The sequence below is a fragment of the Vipera berus genome (genome assembly GCF_964194415.1).
Source record: "Vipera berus genome assembly, chromosome: 1".
Lineage (NCBI taxonomy): Eukaryota > Metazoa > Chordata > Lepidosauria > Squamata > Viperidae > Vipera > Vipera berus.
This window is the reverse complement of record NC_138202.1, coordinates 38,069,523-38,095,103: the sequence shown is the minus strand read 5'-3', so window position 1 is coordinate 38,095,103 and position 25,581 is coordinate 38,069,523. Positions and strand designations below refer to the sequence as shown.

The following is a 25,581-nucleotide window of genomic DNA, read 5'->3' as shown; positions in this document are numbered from 1 at the left end:
TTTCCCCCCGATAAATTCCACTGACCCTTATCTAGCACCAATTTGGCTTGATCATTAGATGATCAGATTCTTGTGTATAGGTAGCATGTAATAAACTTTTAGTGCTTTGAACTCAACTTCTATTCCTGATTATCTGCACCTGACATCGGGATGCTGCAACCAACATAAATACATGCAGGTTGCAAAGCACCTGAATCCCGATTACACGACTACAAGGATACAGCAGTAGCCAGTAAGCTATAAGGCACATTTCCAGTGCTGTCTTGACTTCAAATGGTCATAAACAAAGGTTCATACGCCGTGGACTACCTATATTCTATTCTCTTCTCCCAATCCAGTATTCTATCATTCTATTACTGTATTTTTATATGGAACATTTATAACTTAGGTATCATATTTAGTTCTGCCTTCTTCTATGTTTGCTCTTTTGTTGAACTGTTATCTTTTCATTCCTTTCTTCAATCTGACACTTGAAAGTTTTCATTCTCATCATTTATACACTGATGAATGTAATGTTCCATAAGCTTTTTTTTCATTTTGACATTTTTGCTCCTCCTCTTCTCCTCCTTTGCAGCAATTCAAACAACACTGGCACTTTAATTTACTACAGTATGTCATTTTCTATGATGTTATTCTTAGGATTAGAAAATAAATCTGGAAATATGTTATTAAAAATATGAAAGAAGAGCTTCTATTATTCAATATTTTGTTGCATTCTTTTTTTCATTCTGGCAGAAAATAGGCACAGCTGGGAAGCTGTAACTCTGCTTTTATATACTAAAGTGCACAATTATATGATAATATAAGGAAGGAGTTTTTCTTTCCATAAGGCCACAAATATCCCCATGCGGAGAGAAAGTTAAAACAGAAAACTGCTGGGTTTCCTTTTCAGACACAACCCAAAATCTCTGCGTTCAAAGAGCAAAGAATATTGACTCTATATGCCTATAAACTGTATGGCTCCCTCTTGTGTTTATTTTTTCATATGTCAATGTACAAAAAACTGCATGTAATGCAATAAAAATATGTGTTCCGTTCACTTTGCTATATATAATTTGTGCTCATAAAAGGATAATGGCAGCAACACATATGCATTTTAAAAATGGGGAAAGAATTATAAATACATACAAACTGAGATAAACTGAAGAATCCTCCAGAAGTTAAGTTTTAAACAAGCCTAATACAGGTAGTCCTCGAGTTATGAATGTAATGGAGGCTGCTCATTCCATTTGTAACTCAAGAATTAAGACGCACACAGCTTGTTAAGTGCACATGAGGTATCTCAGGGTGGGGAAAGCCATGGGGAGCCGTGATGGAACAGGCCCCCAAGGCCACACTGGACTCACTTACCTTGCAAAATCTGTCTCCTCTGTGCCGCAGTTTCTTTCCCTTTGAGGAAGAGGAGTCAGCTTGGAAATGCTTTTCGTGCCAACAATGAAAGCTCCTGGGTGCCGTAATATCACGTGAGTTCAAACACAAATTCTCTGCAAAAGCGATCATGGCCCCCAGAAGCTTCCATTTTTGGGGGGGCAAGTGTTTGCTTTGTTTTCATGCCTATATAAGGCAAAGTGTGGAATTGGAGTCGGTTGAGCGCAGGAAGCAATGCCGTCTGTGGCCCGAGTGTGCTGCTCGCTCGTGTGCGCCGGCCTTAGTTTGAGGGCAGGAACAAAGCCTTCAACCGAGTGAGGAGACATCGCAGGGTGAGTCCCCTTGCACCTGCATCCAAGCTTCTGGCGGTGGTGGCGGCAACAGCCATCTGAGCGGCCACAATCTCCCCTCACCAGCCTTGCCTCACCAGCCGGTGGCATAAATCCTGACCGGTCTTCTCCTTGTCATCCTCCCCACTCAAACAGCAGCAGCAGCTTGAGTTTCTTCGCTCTGTCCAAGTTGAAAAAAGGAGATGCGCAGAGCAGGATTGCTCTCAAGAAGACGCAGGTGCGCTGCTCTCTCACGTGCACTGGCCTTATTGAGAGCAATCCACTCTGCACCTCCGCTTCTTTCAACTCAAACGGAGTGGAGAAACTCAAGCTGCTGGCAGCAGCGGCAACAGCCACCTGAGCAACCACAATCTCCTCTCTCTAGCCAGGCACCCATCCCACCTGACGTATTCCTTGCATGACTGGCCAGTGGCATGATCCTAACCGCTCTTTTACTTGTTGTCCTCCCAACTCAAGTGGTGGCAGCAGCTTGAGTTTCTCCACTCCATCTGAAAAGCAGAGGTGCAAAGCAGGATTGCTGTTAGAAACGGAAAGGAACACTCCATTTCTGAAGCGCCCCACTGGCAATCACACAGACTTTCCAATCTCTCTCAGGTCTCCCTTTGGATAAAAAGTGTTTGAGCAGCAGCTGGCTTGAGTTTCTCCGCTCCGTCCAAGTGGAAAGAACCAGAGGCACACAGCGGGATTGATCTCAATAAGGCTGGCGCACGCAAGCGAGCAGCAGACCCGCGGCTTCTTGAGAGCAATTCTGCTCTGTGCCTCCACTTTCTTCCTTTTGGATGGGTGGAGAAACTCAAGCTGTTGCTTGCTGCTTGATGCTTGAGTGTGGAGGGTGACAAGGAGAAGAGCGGTCAGGATTTTTGCCACCAGCTGGTCAGGCAAGGAGGACATCAGGCAGGGGGGGTGGCTGCTGGGGAGGGGAGATTGTGGCCACTCAGGTGGCTGTTGCCGCCACCAGCAGTTTAGACACAGGTGCAAGGAGACTTGCCCCGCGATGCCTCCCCGCTCAACTGAAGGCTTTATTTCTGCCCTCAAACTAAGGCCGGTGTACACAAGCGAGCAGCACACCCGAGTGACGGATGGCATTGGTTCCTGCACCTGGCCAACTCCAATCTCATGCTTCCATTGTCAGCGTGAAAAGCATTTCCAAGCCGACTCTAATGTTGCAGAGCCTCTGTGGTCATTTGTAAGAGTGAACAACTGCCATGGTGCTGCAATATTCATAATTTTGGGACTTGTTCATAAACCCTAGGGGGCGCTGATCACGTAACTTCCAACAAGTGTTAGGTGAACACTCGTAACTCAGGGAATACCTGTACCTATTTTTCTTGAAATTCAAGCTTAAGATATTCTGTCAATTGCCTTATGTCTATTTTAAGAATTACATTACACTTCTTGTTTCTTTGCCAATAGCAACGGCTATTTTTGAATATATAAACTTGTACAAGAGATGCAGAAGAAACAGCATCCCTTAGTTTTCAAGGTTACTCAGAATAACTGCAGTCTAAAAGTGCTTAAAAATAACATCTTGAAAATTTACTCCTGCTGCTTTCATTAAGACACTGTATTATTCATTAAAAATCAACTATGTGATTATAACCTAACTTAGAAAACTGTTTTATTGTTTGTAAACCAATAAGCATAGTGGTGTGATATACAGAGCTAGACAATAGGAACTAGTTTTTAGATTCAACTATATTACAAAAACATCACAGAGCAAATCTGGTTTGCATGATTCTTAAAAATACATAGATCAAAGATTTATACACCTTGTTACCCTTTTAAACCATTTCATCTTCCGATCAGGTACAATACTATTATTAAAATACTAGGCAACATTATATAGTGAACAATGAATATACACTATCCAATGATATTCCTAACAGCTCTTTTATAAGCATGTCAGCATTATTATCTCTCATAGTGAAAAGCATGAGGAGAATGACTTACCTGAGCCTATCCAAGTAAATATACAGTAAGGACAAAAACTAAAGCAGATACTTTTTGATTTGTAGTCTTCTGGCCACTAAAAGTGGTCTGGGCTCTAGTTAATTATATGTCTTCTTCTAGAAAGCCATCCTAGAAAGCCATGCTCATCACCCACTATGTACCTATGAATCAGTTTTTCCTTTTCGATTAGTAATTAACATTCTAGGTGAATCATGTCCGCTTGTGTTTTAAATTACTTTTGAATATTTATTTCTTCAAACATCTTTCTTATAAACAGATATTTTCCCAATTTTTACTACGTTCTCTACTGTAATATCCATTAGATGGAATAATATGTAACTGAATCCAAATCAGTCATTGTAAGTCATTTTTATGGTATAATGATAAAGAGGCCTCATAACAGTAATATAACAATAGTTCAAGTTACTATACCATAAAGCTTGTGATACATTACTACTACCAACTTAAAAACAATTTTAGATAGAACACAAGATTTTTAAAAGTTCTTCTGAAAGAATACAGACACTCTATTGTTCCTTCAAAATGCATCTTTCACTTTGGAATGCTGTCATGCTAATGATCACACTTGTCTACTTTTAAATGTCAGTATTACACTTAAAATATAATCTGGATATCATGTCACTTGATGGCACACTTTATTAACTTTGCACTAGGGAAGCATATGGCACACATACTTAAAAAATCATTTAAAACAACATTAAAAGTCTTGTGTTGCCAGTTTTCTTTTTTAAAATGCTAGAGCTTATCTATGATATTGGCGTGACAATAGAGCACCTTCTGTTTTAAAGGGAAGATACTTGAATCTTTCAGCCTTCATCATTCTATCACAATATCTTACTATTTGTCCAGGCATGTTTGAACTACCCAACTAAAAAAAATGCTACCTAGCACTGCAACTTTAGACCAAACTAGATGCATTAAGCAAATAAACTAAAGACTGACTTCACATAAAAAGAAATGTTAAAATAAGAAATTTTATTTTTTATATTCTTTGGAAAAAACTAACATAGCTTTAAAAGCAATCTGTGACTACTTTGCCTAACATAATTTCCAACATGTTTTTATGATAATACCAATACTAGGTACAAATCTTTCATTTTAAGATATTAAAAATGTTCAAAAATGTTGTAAATTGACATTACAATTCAATAAAGGCAGGCAGGAAATAGAATATATTTCAACAGAGATTTTATTTCTTTAAACAACAGCATTGAAAGATCTTACTATATGATATACACAGTTCTGTGTAGGAAATATTCTTTGCAATAAAAGCTTAATGCACGCAATAGTTATCTAAGGAGATTTTGATTGATTTTTAGGTGTCATAAAATCAAATCTAATAAGATGTTCTGTCACTACGTTAACCATGGAGAATACTTTCTTGTCTTTGCAATATAATGCCTTAGTAACTCTGGACACCTACACAAAAATTGTGAAAAAGCTTGGTACAGCACAGCGAACAAATGGTTAGAAGCAGAAGCATTTAGAAGAAAATAGTACTGTTAATTAAAAGGCCACAATGCCATGATCCAAGATACCAATCCATCACTGAAAATATACTCTTCTTGTACTGCTCTACCTCACCTGTAAACATGCTCCTGTCAAACATCTTTGTACATACTCAGTCTATAGATGTATTAAGTAGAAGAACATAGGGTTCAATTTTATCTCTTGAAACACTTAATGGTATAAGAGGTTCAGTGCCTTAAGCTATATTTTAAACATGGAGTTAACAAAAAGGCCACATATACAAAGAATCGTAACAATGGTTCCCCTTATCTATCCAATCCACACAAAAATGATTGAATAATAATAATAAATAATAAACCTTTATTGTCAAAGTACAACATGTGTACATTGAGATTAGCTGAGTCTCGCCCCGTGCTCTCTCCCCCCAACACACAGTGACAACAAACCCTCCATCCTACCATACCATGTGAACCAACTACACCACACACCGGCCTCCGAAGTCAATTCTGCATAAGTTCACAGAGATTATGTCCCATTTAAAAGCCTAACAGCCCACGGATAAAAGCTATTTTTCAGCCTGTTGGTACGGATGGTAGGAGTGTAAGGAGATACCGTCCAGGGTGTGAGTCATCCCTGACTCAAAACTAATACAAAATGGAACCTTTAATTTATTTATGTGCTTTTTAAGGCATATAATTCATATATACTTGCAACTTTTGTTTTAGCCTCTTACCTGTACAACTTTGTAGAAATAGGCATACTGTCGGGCAGTATTTTTATACTGGCTAAAAATATCGTGTATGGCTTGAGTTGACTGAAGATACTGAACTTCTTCTTCCTCAAAGTAAAGAGCAGTATTATATTCATTTGGGAGGGTCTGGATATAAGGTAGCCAGAATGAATTAGGGTTGTATCGTTCACAGAGAAGATGAAAAGCTAATGTGATATTGCCCATAGCTTGGAGAATTCGATCTTGAGAATACAGAGAACCTTAAAAAGGAAAGAAAAATCCTGTAAGAAAATCTTAGTCCCTCTAAAATTATGAAGGAAAAAATGTTAACAAATGACTATTTTATACCAGAAGAGTTTCTTTTATCTCTTATCATAGGCATTCCCTTAATTTTTTAAACAAGATCTCTAAAAGCAATTGGCTAAATTATTTAAGAATTTCAGTACTATTTATTTACTTCATATGTTGCCTTTCTGAACTGATAAAACTCTCAAACATACTATCAAAATTTAAAACAAATACTACATTTATTTTACAACTTTCAATAGACAAGACAATAATTTAAATATAGACCATCATATTAAATATTAAGGAGGAAAGTTCTATAATGAAAAAAATACAGAGGTAACTTTTATTTAAAAAAACTATCAGGTTTTACAGTATGGTTCTTTATTATTCCTAAATCTTCTAACATAAAAAAACTTTAAATCTACTGACACAATTTAGGTTTGTTGGATTATGTTTATTCATTATATTATTTCATTGGTTCAATTTTTTTTCTGAAATGCACACAATAAATTGTAGTTATATGACTTGGACAAACATTTAGAATTAAGAATACTCAAACATTTATCAAATTTGGGAATTTTACTAAAATAGAAATCTTAGCTTTTCCAAACAAATAATTATTCATAATTTCTCTCCCAGTTCCCTTTATATCACTACCTAATGACAGACATTTAATTATTACTATTATTAAATAGCTGGTTGTCTATTAACTCTACCTGACGATTTACAGCATTATTCCATAAAAAAACATCCTATAAATACACCTTAGACTTATCTGTCAATACTTTCAAAAATTCTTCTTACCCAGAATTGAATTTTTTGCTGACTCTACAGTCATCAACAATTTTCTGGGAACCCAGAGAAAAAGTTCTTCTGCCTACAAAAGCCACAAAAATAATATTATATACATCAAATAAACATAAGATTTTAGATAGCAATCCAGCTCTTTTTTTGTAAATTTACAGTTACATGAGTTGCATGTTTTCTCTAATGGATAAGTTCTTGGTCATGTAATTTTTATTTGCCTAGGCATAAAATAAGAGATGTACATTTCTCTTTATGTGGGCCATTCCATGCCAAATGAACAAAGGATGACTGTCACGATCCAAATTTTTGTAAATATTTTCAACAAAATAGCATTTAGCCCTTAAGATTTATATACCATCCCACAGTGTTTTACAGCACTATCTGGGCTGTTTATAGATTCAGGATATTGACCCCAACAATTTTTTTTCTTTTAATGACTGTAATCCTTTGCAATGAGGTGGATTCGGGGTGACTGAATAAAGGAGAACATTTACTTGCCAGATGCCCTACCTGACGCCTATGCAGAGCTCACAGCATATATTTTCTTTGCACCCAGAGAAAGGAATATTTGCTATTACTTAAGATTGAACTCAACCTCCCAATTGTGAGATGAGAGCTCTACCTCTAGGCCAGTGATGGCAAACTTTTTAGAGGCCAAGTGCCCCAAAATCGCCCCACCCCACCCCCTGCCTGCCCTGCTCCACCCCCACCCCACCTGCCCATAGGGCCACCCACTGCCTGCCACAGCAGATCACCCAGGAAGCCCTGCAGCGCCATGGCAGCCACGCCTTCTGCTCGTGCCCCACAGCAGCATCTGCACGCGAAGGGGCATGAGAGCAGAGTCTTGTCTCTGCTGCCCGGTTGCCATGTTCTTAGCTGCGCTACTTCGCGCAGACCGAGCCTGGGGATGACTCCCCTCCAGGGGGGCTGCTGGTGAGGAGGGGGGGAGGTGGGGCTGGGGCAACGGCAGGCATGCCCCCAGAGATGGCTGCGAGTGCCACCTCTGGCACCCGTGCCAAAGGTTTGCCACCACTGCTCTAGGCCATTATGCCACTCACATTGCTCCCAACAATCTGGGTCCTCATTTTACCAACCTCAGAAGGATGGAAAGCTGAGTCAACCTTGAGCCTATCAGGATCGAACTCCTGGCTATGGCCAGTTAGCCTCCAATATTGCATTCTTATCACTGGGCCACCAGGGCTCAAAAAAGAGGAAGAAAGTTTCACGGTATTTTCTGGCTATAGAAAATGTCTCTGATAACTTGGAGTTGCCATTTTTGCAGTAGTTTATCTTAGATAAAGGCACAAGACAAGCATACAAGTAGTCCTCGACTTATGTCCATTTCTTTAACAATGATTTGACATTATGACAGCACTGAAGAAAGTGTTCACAAAGTTATGTCACACCATCCGTATGGTCACAAAATCCCAATCTGGGCTCTTGGCAACTGACTTGCATTTATGATGGTTGCATGGTCCTGCAGTCATGTGATTGCAATTTGTGACTTTTCAACTTGACTTCTAACAAGCAAAGTCAATAGAGGATTTTAATGACTGTTAAATTTACTTAATGAGATATGATGACCTGCTTAATAACCATACTGTTTAACAAACAAAATTATGGTCCCAATTGTAATCAGAAGTCAAGGACTATTTCTATCAGCTTTCTTCCTAACATTGGTCTGGAAATATTGACAGAAAAAGTCTGAGATGATAAACAAATGCCAGGTCTTAAAACCTGTGGAGAGGAATAAACTTAAATGTTATGCAGCCAAAATAGTATTAACTATTATAAAACTACAAAGGGCAGTAAAACAGTTGATGAAAACAATTCACAACTTTTGAGAATCCTCTGGATATAAAATCAATGTCCACAAAACAAAAATAATTACAAGATACTTAATGCAAGGAGAAATTAATTTATTGTGTGAAGTATCTGGCTGTAAGATAACCCAGTCAATTAACCATCTACATATTTTTTATTTATTTATTTTAATTCCATTTATATCCCGCCCTTCTCCGAAGACTCAGGGTGGCTTACAAGCTTAGCAGTAGCCATATGACAGCTAATAATCAACATATGACAGCTAATAATCAAGAAATGTATCAAAATTGGAAAGACATATAGAATTATCCAGATTTCTGGAAATTAAATTTGAAATGAAATCATGTTATAAAACAATTCAATGTTGTACTTGGCATTAATTGTACAATTTAAGCAATCTTAGGTTCATTAACATTTTTATAAATTATATTTAATATATTTTTTCTTCATCCTTAAAGTTCAGTTTAACTAATCATCATGTTAACAATTTCAGGTTTCTCAGCTATATCTGTATTCTATAATATATTATTTACATTTTATAATGCAATAAAACAATTATTGGTTTAACTTTGCAAAACACTGCTTGGCGGGGTTGGGGCTTGCACTATGCAGTGTAGAATGGAAAAAGAAGCTTTCTGCTTTTTTCACAGACCAAAGCCAGCTACATATGGCTTAGAAGCATGGCACAAAGGGGTGTTTTGGCACTCTCCAGTCCACTTAAGCTGCTTTATGCTTTTATTTTTCATAAACAGAGCCAGCCCCATACAGCCAGTTCAGGCATGCCTCATGAACAGCAGGAGCAAGAGGATGATGGTGAAGGTCAGCTGGGACAAAAGGGGGACAAAAGTGCACAAATGGGGGATGGGTGGGAGATGCAGTATCCCTGCAATTGTAAATGCATGCAGGCTGCCAAGCTCCTGAATATTTTATCACATGACTGCAAGGGTCCTGCAGCAGTCATAATTTCAGGCATGGATCATAAGTCCGTTAGTTCAGTGCTGTCAAAAATTGAAACAGTTGCTGGATGAATGCTTGTCAGTCGAGGATAAATTGTTGTAAGGCTAAATTCTGACGTTAAGTATGAGGGAAGAATACTAAAACATATAACAGAATTTGAAACATACAAAATCAGTACCATCTGTTAAGGCAGTAGATATAAAATATTCAGATATGATATGGAGGGGGAACAAATAAATTGCATGATAAAATGGATTGAAAACTTAAGAACTACTCACAACACAACAGTAAAAGAATTATGGTCCAAATTTATCAAATTTAGAAATCATATTTAAAAATGGTATAAACTTATCTTTAAAGGTTTAATTTATATAAATTATCACATTATTAACTATTTCTAGTTTTACTTGTATAAATAGCACTGTACTGTTATTATCTGTATTCTATATTATTCACATATAATTCAGTATAACAATCAACTTGGAAAAAAAATAAAACTTTTTACTGACATTATGTTATGGTTCTAATCGATGAAACCTAAAAGGCATTTATATATACATTGTAATTGCATTTTGAAGCATGACATCTCTTAGAAGGCAACAATCCCTAATTTTTTTCTCTGAAATTAGTATATGTGGAGAGATATGTTTGTGTGCCTTCAAGTCAGTGTTGACTCCTAGTGACTGCCTTGACAAGTTACTGTAGTTTTCTTGGCAAAGTTTTTCAGAAGCAGCTTGCCATTGCTTCCTTGTTAAGGCTCTATGAGAAGAGGTACTATTATAACGTGTACTTGCTTATAAATGTGTGTTTAGCACCTCTTAAAATATTTTGTTACTTTAAATTTAATATTTATATTATTTATTTATTTCTGTATGTTGACAGTTATATTCAGTATGAACATAATGAAATTTATGAGATAAACTGACCAATAATAGATGCGCAAGCCAAGTAATTCCTAGATCCATTTCTATATAGGATGAGATTCCTAACAAACTGATGTTTTTCTTGAAAAAATAATAAAGGCGGGATACAAATTAATTGTTTAGTGTCTACTGCATTTCTGAAAAATCTGGCAAGACTGTAAGCACTAGTGTATGTTACATACATTTTTTTCTGACCAAAATAATAACTATATATTTCACAGTAAATTAATGGTTATATTTGGAAGAGGAGAGGTATAGTTCTCAGACAATTATAAAAAGCTGGCAAATCTACTCAAGGATAATTAAATATTCTGACACTTTTTTGCCATCCCTTAAGCAAAGGAGGGCATACACACGAAACCACTAGCATTTCACTCATGATCTTGCAGCATCCCAAGATTGCATCATTGAAATTTAAAATACCTCATTTTTGGCAATCCCATTTTTCATGGTATAATTTCCTTCCAAAATTATGAATAGGAATGGAATCACACACTTATCTCTGTGGTTACCTATGTAAACCATTTAGATTATTTTGATGAAGCAGCATTAAATATTTAGAAATAAATAAAGATTAAAAAAACCAAAGTAATCTTTTACTCACTTTTATGTCACGTGTGGCTTTTAATCCAAAACCCTCTTCTTCAAAGTTAGCTACTTCAAAGCCATCTGTGAATGCACCATTCTCTCCGGCCCATTTAATTAATTCAGAGAAATAATCTTCTCTTTTCCCATCAAATATAATAGATAAACCTATGTTCACATTTAATTGGAGACAAAAATACACAAATTATTATTAGTAAGCATATGTACATTATGTATTTATTTATCACTGACATGTGAAAAATGTAATGAACCAAAACAGTGCATCTTGAGTATATGTGCAAGTAAACTGCATGTACTAATGAGCTGGTGGTATTGGCATCAATAGTTGACTGGTGGCTGCAGGGAAGGAGCAACACATTTTATGACAGCTGGAAGTGCTTTATGGGCCGTAATTCCAAATGATCATTAAATAACCAGTTGTAAATATATTAATGATGACTCATCCAGCAACTGTCCAAAGTTACAACAGTGCTGAATGAGTGGTACTATAGTACTTACAACCAGTCTTCAAAGTCCCAGCCGCCTCAGCAACCCCATGGTCATGAGAGAGCAATCTGGGCACTTAGCAACCAGCTCATACTTACAATGGTTGAAGTACCCCAGTCACATGATCACCATTTGTGATCTTCCGTGCTGGCTTCCTACAAGTAAAGTCAATGGAGAAGCCAGTACAGAAAGTTACAAGTTGTTCCTGTAAATAACTTTCACTACCAACACTGTCTTGTTTCCCCTCTCACACTCCACAGCACCCATTCCCCACCTACGTGAACTCACCCATGGCTGCAGAAGTCACTCATATGCCCTCCCACCCTTTGGAACATCCACCCCACATATAGTCATACTAGTGCCAGACTGCAGCAGCCACATCCATGCCCTTCCACTCTCCATGGCACCCACCTCTTGTCTAACTCACACCACATCAGCCATTTACCTGCACACTAGTCTGTTTGTGAACAGCCCAAAACTTGTAACTTCCTGCCAACTTCCCCACTGACTTTGCTGTTGGATGCTGGTGGAAAGTCACAAGGACTTAATGACCTGCAATCTTTACTTGACAACACAACATGGACTGCAAACATGGACTGTAAGGATTGCAGTAGTCATTTACTATCATTAAATGAGAACTATCTATAGTGGATATGTGTTGCTATAGATTTGTAGTTTAAGAAAAGGATTTAGTTGTGTATATCAGTTTGGGAGATGTAAGGATGTAAGCAATTCTAACCACGTAAGGTAAGATTAAAAATTCTATACATTCTATAGTCAACAATACATCTGGACACTTTTGATATCCCCAGTACTATATGTTCTATCATTATATATAGAATACATATTCTAAACATGATTTTCACATGGGGTCTTAGATGATATAATATCAATGGAAAAATATTACACCTAAGTTAGAGAAAAGGTTTAATTTGGAAAATGTAGGTAGAATTCAAGATAATTTCTTCTTTGCAGAATTGCTTGTTTGGTACAAACTCCAAGGATCATATGAATGTTGGTATCCTTTATGCCATTTGTTTTTGTGTAAAAGGTAAAGGTAAAGGTTCCCCCGCACATGTGTACTAGTCATTTCCAACTCTAGGGGCCGGTGCTCATCTCCGTTTCAAAGCCGAAGAGCCAGCGCTTGTCCGAGGACATCTCTGTGGTCATGTGGCCGGCATGACTAGACGCCAAAGGTGCATGGAACGCTGTTACCTTCCCACCGTAGTGGTCCCTATTTTTCTAATTGCATTTAGACGTGCTTTCGAACTGCTAGGTTGGCAGAAGCTGGGACAAGTAACAGGCGCTCACTCTGTTACGCGGCACTCGGGATTCGACCCGCCAAACTGCCGACCATCTGATCGACAAGTTTAGCATCCTAACCCACTGACTTGATGAAAATCATTCCCATTATTAGTGGATGTAAACTTGAGAGAAGAAATAAAGCTTTAGCTAGTGGTTTAACATTAGCCTCAATGCCCTAACCTCAACTTTAGATACAGGTATTCCTTGCTTAATGACTGATTACTTAGCAACCATTTGAAGTTATCATGGACTCCCCCCCAAGATGTTAACAAACTGGTTCCAGTATTCCCATGTGGCACTCCCCCCCCCCCGTGGTTACATGATTGATTGCATTTTGGGCACTTAGCAATCAGTTCGCCTTTATAGGCATTTGCAGCATTCCATGGTCACATGACACGATTTACAACTTTTGTCGGAGACTGGCCTTTGCGGCCAGTTTTCAGCAAAAAATGCTAATAGGAATGCATTGACTCACTTAACAACTGCAGTGTTCAATTGACCACTAGAAAAGAAAAAAAAGCCATTAAAATTGGGTGCCTTGACACGACTGTCATGACTTATGATGAAACTCTGGTCTCACAAGAGCATTCTTCCCAAAAGAGGGAAGGGTTCCTTACAGTATTGGGCCAAGATTGTAGCATGGAAAAGTTTTAATACTGCTAGTACTAATCTGCCTCTGATTAAAGAAAAATGCTTGATGACTGACTGTTGAAGAACCGGGAGACATAATCACAACAGGCCATCCAGTTTCCTTGGGATGGAAAATCATTGCCAAGTATTTAAATGTGTTTCCATTTTGGTCTTTGAAGTAATGACCATGACTTTAGATTTTTGCTAGTACCAACCTGTTCTGTGTATAGTATTGGACTATAGAATTCATTGTGTTCGTAAGCCTTATTGGACAGTAACAGTTGAGAACTGCATCATGTACATACAGAAGTATCACAATTTTGAAGTCTGCTAATTTGGGGGCATGATAGTGTGACTTGTTCACTGATTCAGTCATGAAATTAATAAACAAATTAGAGAAATGATCAGTCTATAATTTTAATGATAGGTTTATTTTAACAGTAAGGGACACAGAATAACAACAAAAAATCCAGAAAATGCATTTCAAAAAAGTTATAAATTGATTTGCATTTTAATAAGTCCAATAAATATTTGATCCCCTATCAATCAGCAAGATTTCTGGCTCCAGAGAGTGCTCCTAATCTCAGCCTGTTACATGTATAAAAGACACCTGTCCACAGAAGCAATCAATCAATCAATCAGATTCCAAACTCTTCATCACAGCCAAGACCAAAGAACTGTCCAAGAATGCCAGGGACAAGATTGTAGACCTACAAAAGCTGGAATGGGCTACAAGACCATCACCAAGCAGCTTGGTGAGAAGGTGACAACAGTTGGTGCGATTATTCGCAAATGGAAGAAACACAAAATAACTGTCAATCTCCCTCGGTCTGGGGCTCCATATAAGATCTCACCTCGTGGAGCTTCAATGATCATGAGAATGGTAAGGAATCAGCCCAGAACTACACAGGAGGATCTTGTCAATGATCTCAAGACAGTTGGGACCATAGTCACCAAGAAAACAATTGGTAACACACTACGCCGTGAAGGACTGAAATCCTGCAGTGCCTGCAAGGTCCCCCTGCTCAAGAAAGCACACGTACAGGCCTGTCTGAAGTTTGCCAATAAACATCTGAATGATTCAGAGGAGAACTGGCTGAAAGTATTGTGGTCAGATGAGACCAAAATCGAGCTCTTTGGCATTAACTCAACTTGCCATGTTTGGAGGAAGAGGAATGCTGTCTGTGACCTCAAAAATACCATCCCCACCGTCAAACATGGAGGTGGAAACATTATGCTTTGGCGGTGTTTTTCTGCTAAGGGGACAGGACAACTTCACCACATCAAAAGGACAATGGATGTACCATCAAATCTTGGGTGAGAACCTCTTTCCCTCAGCAAGGGCACTGAAAATGGGTTGTGGATGGGTATTCCAACATAGCAAGGGCCCAAAACACACAGCCAAGGCAACAAAGGAGTGGCTGAAGAAGAAACACCTTAAGGTCCTGGAGTGGCTAGTCCAGACCTTAATCCTATAGAAAATCTGTGGAGAAAGCTGAAGGTTCAAGCTGCCAAATGTCAGCCTCGAAACCTTAATGACTTGGAGAGGATTTGCAAAGAGGATTGTGACAAAATCCCTCCTGAGATGTGTGCAAACCTGGTGGCCAACTACAAGAAACGTCTGACCTCTGTGACTGCCAACACAGGTTTTGCCACCAGCTACTAAGTTATGTTTTGTGAAGGGGTCAAATACTTATTTCACTCATTAAAATGCAAATCAATTTATAACTTTTTTGAAATGCGTTTTTCTGGATTTTTTTGTTGTTATTCTGTCTCTCACTGTTAAAATAAGCCTGTCATTAAAATTATAGACTGATCATTTCCTTGTCTGTGCGCGAATGTACAAAATCAGCAAGAGATCAAATAATTTTTTTCCCTCATTTAGAAGCATACAATTTTCAGGAACAGGCTATAACTACATTTGTATGACAAATCAGTCTCCAGCTTTGAATGTCTGTTTGTGCCTGCAGATGATATAGTGGCTTTTCATTTATGTCCATTAATACCAAGAGCTCCTGAACCAGCAAAGGCAAGCAGGAACATTCCTTCTGTACATAGTTTTCCCTTCCATGCTACCTTGGACAAAGTTATCAGCAAAACTAAACAGAGAACATATCTAATGATTACTTGGATGTAAGAAAGAGGTGGGTGGGCTGGGTACAGGAATATGCATGTACTTCTATACACAGAAAGAAATGTAAATTATTGAAATTTGAATACAAATATTAAAACTTTTATGCTGTATATTTACATTATTAATTTGCAGTTTTTATAAACAAAATATTTTCATTCACAACTGTGAAGAAAACCACCGAAGAAGCAGTTTCAAGTTATTCTCCCACTTGTGGATATGCACATTCTAAATTGTGAATATGCATGTTGAATCCTTCAGTGAACAGTTAAGATGGAATAATTTTTCACTATACAAAATGAAAGAACATTATTTCCCAAATGTAGTTTGATCATTAAAATTCTCCACACTCAATATGTACTTTGATTAAACTTTTAAAAACTTGATACAAATAAGAAAAATATATAAATACAATGCTTATCTTTCGAAACAAATTGCTTTCACTATAATCATTACTAGTAAATAATAAATCAGATTATCCACTAAGATTTTAACAAGGTTCCCCCCTATAAAATCTTGCTTTAATAAAAACTAAATAATCAATTGTGCACTGCCAATAATTTTGTCAGTATTGATGAGGGTGTGACTTTTCGTCTTATTTCTTGATTAAGTTATTGTTTCATACTTGATTTTTTCTCCAAGTTGGTAGCTCCTCATTTAGAGTATTGTTTATTGCTTGCTTGTCTGTCTGATATTAATCATGCTTTTAATCCTCCTTGCTAGAGAGGAGGTATTCTGGTCTTTCTGTTTCCTTTTCAGCTTTTTAATCGTCTCTTTTGAATGGTGTGTGAATATTGTTTATCTCTATGTACATGTTGATCGCTGGTTTCCCTGAGTGCTAGGAATTCCATAGGGTAAGTGGATTTAACTTGATCTAGGATGCTTAGTTTCCCAGTTGAAACTGCAAGCCCTAAGTGTTGTGAAATTAAGGATACACAATAAATAGCCTAATCAAGGAACCACCACGAAGAAAAGAACACCCCTACCAATTCTGATAGGGCAAGCTAGTGTATATAAATAGACAGCAAACCCAATTCTTCTAGCACAGAAGATGTTACCTACCAAGTAACAAAATGCTGAAATGTAGGCAAAAAATCCAACCAATCTTAGAAAGCCAAAGACTCTTAATTTTGCTTGAAATTTATTTATTTAAATCTATTTATATGGCCAACCATTTCACTAACGCAACAGTGGCAACTGAGAAAGATGGGGGAAAAAAATAACATAGATACAACCTGAACAATACATTTCAAAACCAATAGAAGGCAATTAAACATTATTTCAAAGCAACTTCTTACCATAATCTATCAGACCCTGCTCTCTTCACATACCTTTCTGCTTTTTACGAATTCTCTCAACAAGAGCTCGGATCTGCTGATATTCTTCCCACTCTTTTCCAGGACCTGGGGTTGGGCTGCTACATTCTGTAAGCATAAGCAAAAACTTAATTTGGTATGTCTGTAAATGTGTACATTCATCAGAAAATTATTATACAAACGTTATACATAAATCCTATTCATTCTAAATACTAGAAACATAAATCTAGAAAACCTAAAAATCTCTAAAATATTTCAGGATACAATATCAAAACCCAGAAAACAGAAGACGTACATGCAATTGTTCAACAAAAATATTCTAAACAAGCACTGCTTCCATGTTTGAATTCTGAACATTTTTTCTTCTTCATGTGGATATTCTTATTCCCTTCCCCTGTCAAAAAATTTAAGATAATATACTTACTCTGTAACAATTCACTAATCAGATTCAATATCTCCTTTGGAGAGACAGCTGTTGTAGCTCCAGTACCTGACTTCTGTGTTTTCACTCGGCTTTTTTTCCCCATCTTCTAGCTTTAAGAGAATAACAACCAAATAAGCAGCATTCTTTAGTTAATATGTAAGATGTGCAGGGCATTCAAAAGAGATGATTTTCAAAGTACATCTTCTCAAACAGCAAAGCAGTTATATGATTTAAAGCTGATATGAAGATTGTCCAATTGTCTCTGCATGTATGTGTAATAAGTAATTTCCACAGTAACTAGCAGAGACCCACCTATACACGAACTGGTAATCCTCAATTAATGACTGCTCTGTTCAGCAAATATGAAACTTATGATTGGTCCTGCAATTTACAACTGTCACAGTATTCCTATCAAGCCCAAGCCCAAAGACAACAGTAAAATCCAATTTACTTAACCCTTCCTTTACCACTGCTTACTTATTATCACTTGATAGCCATTTGTCAGCTTCACAGCCAGCTTCCAATAAGCAGTCAATGAGAAGCTGGCAATAAGTCACAAATTGCACATGTGATGTCACACTTAATGACCATGGATGATCAACTGCAATAGAAATGATGCCAATAAGTCCAGTCTGGTTATATGATATTTCACTTAACAATCACATTGCTTAGCAACAGAATTGCCAATCATTAAATGAGGACTACCTATACATACATGCAAAAATGATAAAGGCTAAGCAAAGGACATAGTTGCTTTAATGCTTCAAGAAAAATGTGCTTTCATTTTAATGCTTTGCACAGCCTTGTTCATTTCCTGTTTGAAACAAAGAAGGTTCAACAACTGCAACTGGATTTTCATGTATGTAAGAACTGATAGATAGTATTAAAGAAAATTTAAAAAATACTCAAGCAAACAAAAGTGAATGTTTAACATGTATACTCAGCTTACTGAATTTGAAAACATTCATATTGAAGTATCTCAAAAACTACAAAGGTACACAGTCAAAATTTGATAATAGAACTTACTTATATACCGCTTTATAGTGTTTTACAGCACTCTGAGTGCTTTACAAATATCCGCATCAATCTGGGTCCTCATTTTACTGACCTCGGGAAGATGGAAGACTGAGTCAACCTAGAGCCAGTCAGGATCGAATTCCTGGCTTTAGGCAGTTAGCTTGCAATACTGCATTCTAAACACTGCACCACCATGGCTTCCACATACACATGTTGATCTTCACAAACATGTATGTGGAAGTGTGTCATGGCGTAAACAAAGAAGATGGCCTCTGAAAAACAGTTGTTGATGCTCACCAGGATGGAAAGTCACAAAACCATTTTCAAAGAGTTTGGACTCCACCAGTCCACTGTCAGGCAGATCAAGTACAAAAGGAGGCAATTCAACACCATAGTTACCTAATTAACCAAGATCATACCAAGAGGAAGAGCAAGACATATAATATCCTTGGGTAGTCTCAAAGAAGTCCAGGGTAATGTCTAAGGACTAAACATAGTCTCATTGCAATCAGAGTTCAGACTTAGTTTTGATACACGAAGGGGGAATGAGGGAGTTGACCAATTCCTCAAATAATAGACAGAATGCGTATTGGTTCTTTTGAAACTTTTCAATGCCTTCAATAAATCAGCTATAATTTCTTTGTTATTATCTTGTTCTTTCTGTAAGAAAAAGTTCATAATTGTCACTAGATAATATCTACTCCAGCCTATGGCTGTTGGCCTATATATCATAAGGTTTTATCATTATCTGCATTTAACACACATACAAAGAGACTGATTCTAACTGATTTTTTATCAAATAAATAGCTCTACCTCTACTTTTCATTTACTATCTCAAAAAATCTGAATACTTCCTAACTCAGTAAATTCAAAGTTATGTACTATTCTTTGTAAAGTGTTCTATAAGAAAAAAAACAATTCTATAAACTATATATTCATGAACATTAACAACTTCAGTTCTCTGAATGTCACTGAGCACAGGAAACCAAGCATGAAAAATTACTTGTAAGGAGATACATGAATTATCATATTACATCACATCATAGCTTGTACTCTAGAATTATTCTGTGTTTCTAGTATTTATATATAACTAATGTGAATTATTATACCATATCATGACTGATATATTTTGTTCAGTATCACTTCATTTAGAAAGATTAATAGTCTTTCATACTTACAAAAATATATATTAAAATATGGCTTTATTTGTAAGATAAGTTCATGTAAGAATGTTATGATGGTAAATAAACTGAATAATGACACTGAATATTTTTCTATGTACTTCCTTCACTCAAAACTAGACCATCAAGTAACACCTAACATCTAATAAATAGATAGGAAGGGAAGACAAAAAATAAACATAAATTAGTATGCATGTAATTATTCTAAATCTTTGACAATTAATTCCACAACTGTTTCCAATACACATATTTAGCTTTTCAGAGTCTAAATTGATATACAGGTAAACAATTTGAATAAGAATATAATCTTAGATTTTAAAATGTTTTTTCTTACTTGAGGCCTAATTGAAAGAAGTAAAAAAGTTTCACTGCAGAGAACTTTCTTCAAAAATATCTAATGAAAGGATATTCTATATATAAGAAATAACTTGATGAAAACTGTAAATTTGAATACATTTGGGTCAATATAAAATGGGGGAAAAATGACATGACATTGCCATAGGTGTATACTATAGGCCGCCCAACCAAGCAGAGGAAATAGATGAACTTTTTGCTAGTCAGCTAACTAAGGTATGTAGGAAGCACATCAGAATAGTAATGGGGGACTTTAATTACCCTGATATCAACTGGGAGACAAACTCTGCACCAAGTGGAAGATCAAACAGATTCCTGACAAACCTAGCAGACAACTTTCTCTCCCAAAAAGTAGAGAAGGGAACTAGGGGATTAGCCATATTGGATTTAATTCTCACTAACAGAGATGAAATGATAGAAGGTGTTGAAGCCACAGGAACCTTGGGGGGAAGTGATCATGCAATATTGGAATTCAACATTCTGGAAGCACAAGCAATAGAACACAGCCAAACTAGAGTCTTGGACTTTAAAAGAGCTAATTTCAATAAACTTAGAGAGACCTTGGGAAGAATTCCATGGATGAGAATCCTAAAGGGGAAAACAACTCAAGAAGCTTGGGAAATTTTGAAAAGTGAGATAATAAAGGCCCAGTCTAGCACAATACCAACAAAGAAGAAAAATAACAGCTCTCAAAAGAAACCAGCATGGCTGCATAAAGAACTCTCTGATAAATTGAAAGATAAAAAGGACAAGTATAAGAATTGGAAAGAGGGACACATAACTAAGGCAGAATATCAGCAAATAGCCCGACCCTGCAAAGATGAAGTGAGGGAAGCTAAGGCTCAAAATGAACTAAGGATTGCGACCAAAGTCAAAAATAACAACAAATGCTTCTTTCAACATATAAAAAACAAGAAAAAAGTTAAGGGAATGATTGGTCCATTAGTGGGGGAAAGTGGCAAGAAGGTGACAAGCAATAGGGAGAAAGCAGAACTATTTAATTCGTTTTTTGCATCTGTCTTTACACAAAGGGAAAAAACAGTACAACATACCAAAACCAGTGCCATAAAAACAGAATAGAAACGCAAGTTAAGATAGGCAAGAAAATGGTAAGTGAGCACCTGTCCAGCCTAGATGAGTTCAAATCACCAGGACCAGATGGATTACACCCCAAAGTTCTCAAGGAACTGGCAGACGTGACCTCAGAACCACTGAACTATATTTTTCAAAGATCCTGGAGCATTGGGGAACTACCAGAGGACTGGAAGAGAGCTGATGTAGTTCCCATCTTCAAAAAAGGGAAAAAAATAGATCCAGGAAACTATCCAGGAAACTATCAGCCTGACTTCAATACCTGGGAAGATTCAGGAAAAGATAATCAAACAACAAATCAGCAAACACTCTGATGCAAACAAAGTCATCACTAAAAGCCAACATGGGTTTGTCAAAAACAGATCATGCCAGACAAATCTTATTGCATTCTTTGACCAAGTGACAAAATTAGTGGACCAGAGGAATGCTGTAGATATAATTTACTTTTTTATTTTTATTTTTATTTATTTTTAATCCCATTTATATCCCGCCCTTCTCCGAAGACTCAGGGTGGCTTACAATTTAAGCACAAACCAATGTGCTTAGCAATAGCCTTCATTCTATGTATATGCCTGCTTATTAGGGCTTTCGCCCCCCCCAAGCGGCATTATTACAAAGTCAGCTTATTGCCCCCAACAATCTGGGTCCTCATTTTACCTACCTTGGAAGGATGGAAGGCTGAGTCAACCTTGAGCCTGGTGGGATGCGAACCTGCACTAATTGCAGGCAGCTGGTGTTACTTAAGGAGGCATTAGCCCACTGCTCCACCAAGGCTACTTGGACTTCAGTAAGGCATTTGATAAAGTAGTTCACAACCTACTACTTGATAAGATAGAAAAATGTGGGTTAGACAGCATCACCACTAGATGGATTCGTAGCTGGCTGACAGGCCGTACTCAGCGTGTGGTCCTCAATGGAACTGCATCTACATGGAAGGAAGTGTGTAGTGGGGTGCCCCAGGGCTCTGTTCTGGGCCCAGTGCTCTTCAACATCTTCATCAACTATTTGGATGAGGGGATAGATGGGGAACTCATCAAATTTGCAGATGACACCAAGCTGGCAGGAATAGCCAATACTCCAGAAGATAGGCTTAAGATACAGGAGGATCTGGACAGACTCGAACACTGGGCGCTATCTAACAAAATGAAATTCGATGGTGAAAAAAGTAAGGTTCTACATTTAGGCAGGAAAAATCAAATGCACAGGTATAGTATAGGTGGTACCTTGCTCAACAGTAGTAACTGTGAGAGGGATCTCGGAGTCCTAGTAGACAATCACTTAAATATGAGCCAGCAGTGTGCTGCAGCTGCCAAAAAAGCCAACACAGTGCTAGGCTGCATTAACAGAGGAATAGAATCAAGATCAAGTGAAGTACTAATACCACTTTACAATGCCTTGGTAAGGCCACACCTGGAATACTGCATCCAGTTTTGGTCACCACGATGTAAAAAAGATGTTGAGACTCTAGAAAGAGTACAGAGAAGAGCAACAAAGATGATTGGGGGACTGGAGGGTAAAACATATAGGGAACGGTTGCTGGAATTGGGTATGTCTAGTTTAACGAAGAGAAGAGTGAGGGGTGACATGATAGCAGTGTTCCAATATCTCAGGGGCTACCACAAAGAAGAGGGAGTCAAGCTATTCTCCACAGCACCTGAAAGCAGAACAAGAAGCAACAGATGGAAACTAGTCAAGGAGAGAAGCAACCTAGAACTAAGGAGAAACTTCCTGACGGTTAGAACAATTAACCAGTGGAACAACCTGCCTCCAGAAGTGGTGAATGCTCCAACACTGGAAGTTTTTAAGAAGAGACTGGACAGCCATTTGTATGAAATGGTATAGGGTTTCCTGCCTGAGCAGGGGGTTGGACTAGATGACCTCCAAGGTCCCTTTCCAACATTATTATTATTAACTGCACCACCAAAACTGGGTAACAATAACCAAAAACCCTATGACTGAAATTCTGAGATCACAATTAGGAAACATAATGTGAATGAAACATGTAAAATCTTGTAAAACAACTTTCCTTCACCTGATGTTCTCCAAATGTGTTGCATTACAACTTATGTAATTCCAATAAACATAGCCAATGTAATTATGGAAAATAATGCCCAACCAATCTGGGGACATCGTGTTGGGAAAGACTACTGAACTTTGAGAATAGGAGTTGGGTAACCAAATAAGCTATGAAAAAAACACATTTCCTTCAACCAAAAGAGTTTCCAAATTGTTCCCTTTTTGAGAAGGCAAGTGCTTTACTGTTAGACTAGAAATACATTTAAGCCCATAAATCAGCTGCTGTCAGTCAGTGGAATAATGGAAAACACAACATATTGGAAGCCATTCTGTTTGTTCTTAGAAACTAATAATTATAAGTATGCAGGCCCTGAACACAGAGGATTCAGCTTTGTTTCTTTTAGCTAACAGCCACTCAATCTTAAAGAGATTTAAAGTTTATTTTATAATTAATCGCCTAGCTACTATTGCAAAAAAGGGCAGGAACTTAAGCGGGGAAAGCAGTCATCACATTTTGCAAGATCCAAAATTAGTACTCAGGCTAATGTAACTGATACTTTAGTGAAGCTGTCCCTTCAAATTTCCTTTCATAAACAGCAAGATAGTTGTACAATAGAAAGTATTTGTCTTAATTCTATTAACATTAGTTATCACAATGGAGTATGACAGATATGTTTATTAGTCAGCTAAATCCCCTAACAACCTGAAAGTGACTGTGAAATAATAAGAGTTAATAGCTTTTTTCCACACCATCTACATACTATAAAAGTATGTTAAACTTATTTTACTGACAGCATAAACTTAATAGATCAGATCGAACATGGAATAGGGCAATCATTAGCCCCATTGTACTATGTACAATGTATACTGCAAAAAGAATCCACTTCTCAAGCTTTCACTTTTTTTTTTTTTTTTAGTTGCATTTGTATACCGCCCTTTCCCTGAGGACTCAGGGCGGTTTACAGGGAATTAAAAAATCCAACATACAAAAGTTAAAACCATATTAAAAAATATTAAATTGACCCTGTACACAATTAAAACCCCAATTAAAAATTTCTCCTCAGCCTGGGCCCGAGAGCTCAAAGAGCCAGGTCTTCAGGCCCCGGCGGAATGATCGGAGGTCGGGGGCAGTTCTCAGCTCCACCGGCAGCTGGTTCCAGAGGGCAGGCGCTCCCACTGAGAAGGCCCTATCCCTGGGTGTCACCCGCCGGCAATCTCTCACCGGCGGAACCCTGAGCAGACCCTCCCTGTGGGAGCGCACTGGGCGAAGGGCGTTTGATGCCGGCAGCAGGTGTTCCCTCAAATAACCCGGACCCAGGCCATGTAGGGCTTTATAGGTAATAACCAGCACCTTGAATTTCACCCGGAGGGCAACCGGAAGCCAATGCAGCTCGCGGAGTAGAGGTGTTACATGGGAGTATCGGGAAACCCCCATTACAACTCGCGCGGCCGCATTCTGCACCAGTTGAAGCCTCCGAGTGGTCTTCAAGGGCAGCCCCATGTAGAGAGCGTTACAGTAGTCCAAACGGGAGGTCACAAGCGCATGAGTGACTGTGCGTAGGGCGTCTCGGTCCAGATAGGGACGCAACTGGCGCACCAGGCGAACCTGTGCAAAAGCCCCCCTGGTCACGGCTCCTATGTGATCTTCAAAATTGAGCCGTGAATCCAGGAGGACGCCCAAGTTGCGAGCCCTATCAACGGGGGGTAACACCTCACCCCCCATCATTAGAGGTGGAATAACTTGGTTAACCCGAGACGCCGATATGCACAGCCACTCAGTCTTGGCGGGATTGAGACGAAGCCTGTTTCTCCCCATCCAGACCTGAACCGCCTCCAGGCACCGGGACATCACGGAGAGGGCATCACTGGGTTGGTTCGGGTGGAAAGAAAAAGTTGGGTATCATCAGCGTACTGGTGATACCCCACCCCAAAACCACGAATGATCTCGCCCAGCGGCTTCATATAGATGTTGAACAGGAGAGGCGAGAGAACCGACCCCTGAGGGACTCCACAAATGAGAGGCCTCGGGGCGGATCTCTGCCCTCCTGTCAACACCGACTGCGAGCGGCCCTGGAGGTAGGAGGAGAACCACCGTAGCACGGTGCCTTATCTGTGCAGAATAGATGGCATTTACTAGATTCATTATACTGTATGTTGGAGAAGGGGAACTAGAATAATTGGGGCTTCAGTGTGAGAAATTTTTATCTTCCTTTGCACATAGTGTCAATTAGAATTACCTTGAATTGGACTCAAGTGTTGAGACAAGTCATGGAAAAGTAAGAAGGATAATCTTTTATTATGTAAAAATAGATTCTTTTCATTATGAAGAACTTGA

At 38.2% G+C, this 25,581-nt stretch overlaps 1 protein-coding gene across 1 annotated transcript in view; it reads right to left on the bottom strand.

The window, feature by feature from the left end:
* Window positions 1-25,581, bottom strand: part of SETD3 (SET domain containing 3, actin N3(tau)-histidine methyltransferase) — a 61,815-nt gene that overhangs the window by 32,692 nt on the left and 3,542 nt on the right. The window contains exons 2-6 of the mRNA XM_081313863.1: window positions 17,587-17,696; window positions 17,178-17,270; window positions 11,293-11,441; window positions 6,982-7,054; window positions 5,893-6,149 (exon numbers count right to left, since the gene is read on the bottom strand). Of these exons, the coding sequence (XP_081169989.1) occupies window positions 5,893-6,149; window positions 6,982-7,054; window positions 11,293-11,441; window positions 17,178-17,270; window positions 17,587-17,689 (675 nt within the window). The 5' untranslated portion in view covers window positions 17,690-17,696. The remainder of the gene's footprint in view (window positions 1-5,892; window positions 6,150-6,981; window positions 7,055-11,292; window positions 11,442-17,177; window positions 17,271-17,586; window positions 17,697-25,581) is intronic.